This window comes from Gekko japonicus, unplaced genomic scaffold, assembly GCF_001447785.1.
Source record: "Gekko japonicus isolate JY-2015 unplaced genomic scaffold, Gekko_japonicus_V1.1 scaffold1020, whole genome shotgun sequence".
Classification (NCBI taxonomy): Eukaryota; Metazoa; Chordata; class Lepidosauria; order Squamata; family Gekkonidae; genus Gekko; species Gekko japonicus.
In genome coordinates this window covers 281,165-289,772 of record NW_015177039.1, presented here as the reverse complement: position 1 = coordinate 289,772, position 8,608 = coordinate 281,165, and the positions used below count along the sequence as shown (strand labels likewise).

Below are 8,608 nucleotides of genomic sequence, written 5' to 3'. Positions count from 1 at the left end.
GGTCCCATCAGCGGTTGAGCAGGCATCGGCGGCGCGGGAAATCCCGGTGCAGGAGCAACTTGTTGCTGCGCGGCGTGTGCGTCAAGGAAATTAGCCATTCTAACGTCCATCATTCCCGGCAGACCTTCCATCACATCCTGGAATGCCCGCATTAAGTCTCTCACCGAGTCTTCCAGTTCTGCTAGTCGTTCCCCGGTAGTTTCCTCCGGGATGGGGTCCCGAGGTCGATAGTCCGGGGGTGGGTCATAGTCCTCTTCCGTTTGGAAGGCTCCGGTGCCCTCCTCATCTTCTGCGTGGCCTCGCGGCCCCGATGGCTCGAACATCCACTCCTCGAGGTCTTGCTTGGAACTCCCCTTCTCCGAGGTAGTCCCCGGCTCCGGGAACAATCCCTTGTCAAACAGACTCTCACGTAATCCGCTCCCCCGACGGGAGTACACCTCTCGGGTGCCCTGAGTGTTGTACATAGTCCAGTCATCCTGCTGTTGAGTCTTCCGCGGACCCCAGTGCGAAGGGGTCGGAGGCGGCCAAGACAGATGTGCAGGCAGGCGGGGAATCGCTCCCCCCACGGCACCCTCCACCGAGGCTGCAGTCGTGAACACCAAAGAAGCGGAGGTATGTGGGACCGATCCTGAGTCCCCCTCCGTGTTAAGTAGATCTCCCTCAGTTCCGCTCATGATCTTGCCAGATTCGGAACGATAGGAGAAAGGGAGTTCTAACAATATGTTGGATCCCCAAGCATCGAGAATAAATCCACGTTTTCAAGAAAAGCAAAATTTATTTCAAAGCGTTGAAGACATACTCAAACACGTTCTTTGTTAGAACTGGGGATACACAGTTAGGTCAAGCATAATAAAGGAAATTCAAACAGATACAGATCCAATGAATGGCATTCCCGCTGGCGGGCTAATGAAACGGTTGCGCGCCCAGTCCATGGGAACCAGGCAGAACATCAGACAAAACACAGGTGCAGTACTCATGAGAAAAGCAATAGGCAAGCATTACAGCCTCGTCTCCCCCACACAACCTCCAGCAGTTATCTTGTGCATTCCAACGCAGGAGCAGGATGATAGAAAACAAGCCGGGTGCAACAGGGAAAGGATATGTACACAGAGGTCACAGAAAACAGAATGGCAGCTTGCTGACATAATGTTGGCATGGAGGGTGGGTTCCTCCCATTTAGTGGAGGGTTTTTTACATTACTCTGGCACTGTAGGACATTTGTTCATAATTTTGAGTGTCACATAACAACCCACTTCTAGTAGGTGCTGAACCTATCACTGTTGCTTACCAGGTATTATGTGATGGCTATCACTAACATTGAATGTGTAAACAGTCTAAAAAGGGCCTCCCAAGGGATTAATGCAGTTTAGAAGAAGAGTTGGTTTTTATACCCCACTTTCTCTACCCTGAGGAGTCTTAAAACGGCTTACAATTACCTTCCCTTCCTCATCTCCCAACAAGCACCTTATGAGGTAGGTGAGGCTGAGAGAGTTCTGAGAGAACTGTGACTGGCCCAAGGGCACCTAGCAGGTTTCACGTGGAAGAGTGGGAATCAAACCCAGTTCTCCAGATTAGAGGCCACAACTATTAAACACTACACCACACTAGCTTCGAGTGGTACCTTACTGTGGTAGACATATTCACCATATAGTGAGTTTCATTGGTGTTGTACACCCAAATGGTGAAAAATTTCAACACACCTGCACCCATTTGGAAATCTAGGAAACTAGCAGAGTGATAAAATCCACCTCACACTCTGGTTGGATGCCTAAAATTGCCAGCTTCCAACAAAATTATATTTCTGGCGATAAAAATTATCACAAGCTTGAGGAGCAGTGTTCGCATGGTATTACTTTAAATTACATTATTATTTACTTCAAAGGTCCATTTTATATCTTCATTGCTGAGCCCACCATTCTGTGACAATTGCCATTCCATGTGGTGCAGATCTAGCATGGCCTGCAGAGGCAAAATGGCAGGAAAGCTTGTGCTGTTCTTGTCCAACCTATCGTGGTCCTGCTTCTCACTCTCCCTGTAGATTCCCCAGGAGTGCCCCCAAGTGCTAATGCTCATCACCTCTTCAGAGGATTCAGCTTCGTTGCCTCCAGCCTGGTGCAGGAGCCTGCACAGCAAGACCTGCACAAAATCACAGTTCATCCAATTGTCCAGGTAAGGAGAGGTCTCCAATGAACAGATAAACTTGGGTGCATCCAATCTCAGAATTTGTGAACTTGTGGATCTCCTGACAAAAATATGTAATATCTCCTTAAAATCAGCCTCCATTCCTGAGGACTGGAAGGTAGCAAATGTCACTGCCATTTTTAAAAAGGGTTCCAGAGGAGATCCGGGAAATTACAGGCCAGTCAGTCTGACGTCGATACCGGGTAAATTGGTGGAAACCATTATTAAGGAAAGAATTAGTAGGCACATAGATGAACAAAACCTATTGAGGCAGACTCAACATGGGTTCTGTAAGGGAAGATCTTGTCTCACAAACCTGTTAATGTTCTTTGAGCGGGTGAACAAACATGTGGACAAGGGGGATCCAATAGATATTGTTTACCTTGACTTCCAGAAAGCTTTTGATAAAGTTCCTCATCAAAGGCTCCTAAGTAAGCTCAAAAATCATGGGATAAAAGGACAAGTCCTTTTATGGATCAAAAACTGGCTAATTAATAGAAAACAGAGAGTGAGTATAAATGGGCAGTTCTCCCAGTGGAGGGGTGTAAGCAGTGGGGTACCACAGGGATCAGTACTTGGTCCACTGCTTTTTAACTTGTTCATTAATGATTTGGAGTTGGGAGTAAGCAGTGAAGTGGCTAAATTTGCGGATGATACGAAGTTGTTCAGGGTGGTGAAAACCAGTGAGGATTGTGAGGCACTCCAAAGGGATCTGTCAAAGTTGGGCGAGTGGGCGTCAACATGGCAAATGGGGTTCAATGTGGCCAAGTGCAAGGTGATGCACATTGGAGCCAAAAATCCTAAATATAAATACACGTTGATGGGGTCTGAACTGGCAGAGACTGATCAAGAGAGAGATCTTGGAGTTGTAGTAGATAACTCACTGAAAATGTCGAGACAGTGTGTGACTGCAATAAAGAAGGCCAATGCTATGCTGGGGATTATTAGGAAGGGTATTGTAAACAGATCAGCCAATATCATAATGCCGCTATATAAATCAATGGTGCGACCTCATCTGGAATACTGTGTGCAATTCTGGTCACCACACCTTAAAAAGGATATTATAGCTTTGGAAAAAGTGCAGATAAGAGCAACTCGAATGATAAAAGGGTTGGAACACTTTCCCTATGAGGAAAGGTTAAGGCGCTTAGGGCTCTTTAGCTTGGAGAAACGACGACTGAGGGGTGACATGATTGAGGTTTATAAGATTATGCATGGGAAAGAGCAGGTAGAGAAAGAGGTACTTTTCTCCCTTTCTCACAATACAAGAACCCGTGGGCACTCCATGAAATTGCTGAGCGGTCGGGTTAGAACAGATAAAAGGAAGTACTTCTTCACCCAAAGAGTGATTAACACATGGAATTCACTGCCACAGGAAGTGGTGGCAGCTACAAGCATGGACAGCTTCAAAAGGGAATTAGATAAGCATATGGAGCAGAGGTCCATCAGTGGCTATTAGCCACAAGGTATAGATAGGGACTCTGGGGCAAGCGATGCTCTGTCATCTTGGTGCTGGGGGGGGGTCAACAGTGGGAGGGCTTCTAATGTCCTGGCCCCACTGGTGGACCTCCTGATGGCACTGGTATTTCTGGCCACTGTGTGATACAGAGTGTTGGACTGGATGGGCCTTTGGCTTGATCCAACATTGGCATCTCTTATGTTCTCTTATGTCCAACTTTTGTAGAATTAGGCCTAGTAAAGGCATTCATTCTCTCTCTCACTCTTACACAAACTCATATTCAGTTTCTCTTATTCTCTCTTATTCAGGCTTTGATTTGTTTCTGGAATATAGCGATCCTTGAGTACTTTCAATGTATATGATTGCAGTATAGAATGCAATTTACATATTATTATATTATAGCAAACCCATGTATGTGAAAAGAGAGTTTATTAATCACAAGATGTTGTTTGGGGTGCCAGTCCCCAGGTGCAGGCGGGGATTCCCCCGATTGTTAGGGCTCAGACCTGATTCCAGCCAGATGGCCAGCAGGGGAAGCCCTGCCCACAACAGTCATCTGCAGCTCCACTGGAAAAGAGCAGGCACCGCATGCATCTGCCCTGCAAGTGGCAAATTCACTGCTTGCAGGGCAGGCGCTCTTTCCAAGTGGGAGCTGCTGGCCTGGCTCCTGCCTTGCAAGAGGCTAGTTCCCCTCTTGTAGGGAAGGAGCACCTGGTTCCCACTGTTTTCCAGCGGGGGCTGCTGGCTCCTGCCTTGGAAGAGGAGCGTTCCCCTCTTACAGGGCAGGAGCGCCCAGTGCCCACTCATTTCCAGCAGGGGCTGCTGGCTCCTGCCTTGCAAGACGGGAGTTCCCCTATTGCAGGGCTGGCATGCTTGACACTTGCTCCCCCCCCCCCAACCATTTAAAGGGAAGGTTTCCTTTAAATGGTTGGGGAAAGGTGAGGGCGGGGGCAAGCTGGGTCCAGGACATGATGGCATCACACCGCCTCCTGGAATGCCCCCTAATCCACCTGCCAGGGAGAAGATTGGACCTGGGAACCCTAGATGTTGTGGGTTTCTGCTCAGAGCTACATTGCAGCCTCCAGTAAGGTCCCTATAACTGAGGTCTGGCTGTCTAGTATCAAGAGCAATGGACAAATGCTGCCCTAAAACCTATGGCAACACCCCTACATGCAGGGTTTCTTCTGCCACAGGAATGAATGGCAGCCATTCACTATTACAAAAGATAGAAAGGGGGCACTTTGGGGGCACCTTTGTGGTAGGAGTTAGACCTCTTCCAGCCCCTGTCTAGTCACAGGACAAATGTGATTGGCAATACAACGATCATCTTCACTAAAATAAACATACAAAGTAGGGCTGCCTTTCCTTCCCTTTTCCTTTCCGTTCATGATACGGCTGTTTTGGCCACAGCCTTAAGACTAATCACACAGAGAGGGGGAGCTCACTCCAGTCACAAAAGCTTTTTTTTTTTTTTTTTAATTAAGCTGGGTTGCTAAAAGGTAGGATGCCAGTGACCTGGTGATATATGGGTCCTTAGATCATAAAAGAAAAAAATTAATATTTGTGAGCTCATTTTTCTCAGTTTAACAGGGTAATCCACCTCTGTCTCTCCTCACTGAATTTGGGACATTTGATAACTAGTTAAGCCTATCTTCCCCATATTGCAGAAACACCAGGGTTCTAAAAAGGGAACTCCCAAAAAGCGACCTTTCATTTCTGGGATTAATACAGTATTCAATCTAGCAGCCCCCCAAAAAATCACAACATCGGGGAACATATGCTGATATGGTAGTTGGAGGTTCAAGTTCATTGTAGGCAAGGGAACTTGCTCGCTAATTTGTGCTTCTGCAATCTAGCACCAATAGCTGCTTTATGACCTTTTGGAATGCAGATTTCTTGCTTCCCATTGAGAATAGTAAATCTGGAGTAAAGCCTAGTTAGAATCATAGAATCACAGAGTTGGAAGGGGCCATACAGGCCATCTAGTCCAACCCCCTGCTCAGTGCAAAATCAGCCTAGTTGTTCCAGTCTCTGATCGACCAGCCTCTTCCATTTACTCTGGAAGGGATCTTCTCCTTGTCTAAAAAGGAATTGAGATCTATAGTTTAAAAGAATATTAATCCTGAGTCTAAATGTGTCCAGCCAAGCTACTGATTCTAATGAAGGAATTGCAAAGTCTTGGCAAATAGTTATACTTAATACACACTTCGGTAAGCTAAGGAATCAATAGTCTCGGATATAACTTCTACCCACACTCTGGTGCCATAAAGTATAATTTGATTAATTTTACCCCAAAAAGTCCTTATAGCTGCTGGGTAATACGTCCCTCCTTCTGTGTGAAAAAATACAACTCAAAGCATTTAAATATGGTGTTATAGGAGACAGACTGGAACTGATTTTTCCAAGATAGTGCTTGGGAAGATATCGTACCTAAATATCTAAATGCTGTTTGCCATCCTCCAGTCCTTTTTCTTTGGTCAACATCCTCTTGCAAAGACAACTACTTTTGATTTCTCAGCATTTATAATTAAACCTTAAGAGCCAGCATAAATTAGAATTGAAGGATTTTGATTATTAAGGATAGGTGCATGGTGAGTAGGTCCTGAAACTGCTTTGATGGTATAACTGATATGTAGATTAAATAAGTAAGGAGATACAAGAGAACCTTGTTGAACACCTTTATAGGTTGAGATAGAATCTTCAGGGTTACATCTGATTTTCACTTCTGTGCCTTTATATAGTCTAGTCAATAGCCATAGCAGGCATCTGATGATGGTGATTTCCTTTAGCTTCTGCCATAGTCTAGGTCTAGAGATATTATCAAATACTGAGCATAAGTCCATAAAGGCTACATGTAGATGATTACTTACTGAAGGAGTGTATTTCTTAAGCAAATGGGCTATAGCCAGGCAGTGATCAACAGCAGAGCATCCTTGGTGGAACCCACCTTGTTCCTCACTCAGAATTTCTGACTCCTCCAGCCATTCTTTCAATCTTATGCTTAAATAAGGTCCGTATAGTTTCCCAGTAACTGAGAGGAAGGTAACTGGGTGATGGTTCTGTGGATCCTGCCTTTTCCCTTTATTCTTAAAAATAGATATGACCCAAGCTTTCTTCCAGATAGAAGGAATACTCCCTTAGTTATTTATCATAGAGAGGGATTAAAACGTCTGCCCACCACTTTGGGTTTGATTGTAATAAATCTATTGGTACTCCATCAATTCCTGGTGCTTTTCCTGATTTCCTGTTCTTTATTAGGTACTAGCAGTAAAGCCCGTTGTGGAAATAAATACAACGAGATCTAGAAAGAGGCTCTGGGGGAGTGCTCTGGCTTTGGGCAAACAGTGTCATTTTGCTGTGGTGACCTCAGCAGGGTATAATGACAGAGTCCACTGTTTTCTCCAGAGGAACTGATCTCTGCTCCCTGAAGAGTAGTTGTACTTTTGAGTGATCTGTAGCCCTCACCTGGAGATTGGCAACAATTGTTACCCAGGATGAAATGGCTGGTTTGGAGGGTGGAGTCTATGGCATTCTGCCTGTCTGAGGTCCCACCCCTCCGCAAACCCCACCCTCTCCAGGCTCCACCCCTCAAATCCCCAGGAATTTGCCAGCCTGGAGTTGGCAACCCCATCTCCTTCCCAGCTAACCATCAACCTACCATTGTCTGCCCCTTTGACTTCAGCTGACTTCCGCCCTCCCTTCTGCAGAGCAATTGTAATTTTGAGCGGTCTCCAGCCCTCACCTGGAGATTGGCAACAATGGTTCCCCATGAGGGACTGAGTGGTTTGGAGGGTGGAGTCTATGGCATTGTACCACCCTTCCTCAAACCTCACCCTCTTCAGGCTCCATCCCTCAAATCTCCAGGAATTTCCCATCGGGAGTTGGCAACCCTATCAGAATTGGCCCCAATATGTTTTCTCCCAAAGGCCAAAGTAGGTGACTGGACCAAACTAAGTTGCCTACCATCAGGCACTGAGGGGAAAGTAGGGTTGCCAGCTATAAGGAGGGAAATACCTGGAGTTTTGGGGGGTGGATTCTGTAGAGGGCAGCATTGGGGGGCGGCGGAAGGACTCAGCAGGTATAATGTCATAGGGTCTACCCTCCAAAGCATCCATTTTCTTCAGGGGAACTGATCTCTGCCATCTGGAGATCAATTGTAGCAGTGGGAGATCTCCAGGTCCCACCTGGAGATTGGCAACCCTAGGGGAAAGTCTGCTGCACAGCAGGGGGTTGAAGAGAATGGTGTGATGGGTGCTGGGCCAAGATTGGCAACAATAGTTCCCCAGGAGCAAATAGCTGGGTTGGAGGGTGGAGTCTATGGCACTGTAACCTGTCTGAGGTCCCCCTCTCCGGCCTCCACTCCTCAAATCTCCAGGAATTTCCATACCTAAAGCTGGCAACTTTATTTCCTCCCCTCTCAGTAGCCTCTTATTTTGCCTTAAATTGGTTTTGATGTCAGCAGAGTGAGAAAATGCCAGAGGCTCTGGGTGGGTGCCCCATCGTAAATGCACCAAACAATTCCTAAAGATTTGCCAAAACACTACTCTGTCAATAAATTGCAGCACTTTGAAGTAGCACCAGAGCTTTAAGAGCTCTCCAGCTGTCACCTGGAGACTGGCAACAGCTTGTTTGGAGGGTGGGGAGTATGGCATTGTATCTGTCTGAGGTCCCCCTCTTCCTCCTCCTCCTCCTCAGACCCCACCCTCAGCAGGCTTCATCCCCAAAATATCCTGGAAGTTTCCAACCTGGAGTTGGCAACCCTATGTCCCCCCCCAGCCTCTGCCTAGAGAAAGGGCAGTCTTTCCCTGCAGTGGGAACCAAAGCAGCTGTCATCATTCTCCTCTCCCCCTATGAGGTATGTTAAGGTTGAAAGTGTGTGAATGGTCCATAATCCCCCAGGCAGCTTTTAAAACATGATCCTGGGACCTACACAACCCCAGACATTCCAACTGCCTTGCGGGGGGGGGG

The 8,608-nt window shown here is 46.7% G+C and overlaps 1 protein-coding gene across 1 annotated transcript in view; it reads left to right on the top strand.

The window, feature by feature from the left end:
* The window catches only part of RPS6KA2 (ribosomal protein S6 kinase, 90kDa, polypeptide 2), a 244,302-nt gene that overhangs the window by 207,652 nt on the left and 28,042 nt on the right, over positions 1-8,608 (top strand). Inside the window, exon 13 of the mRNA XM_015428014.1 lies at positions 2,039-2,169. Within this exon, the coding sequence (XP_015283500.1) occupies positions 2,039-2,169 (131 nt within the window). The remainder of the gene's footprint in view (positions 1-2,038; positions 2,170-8,608) is intronic.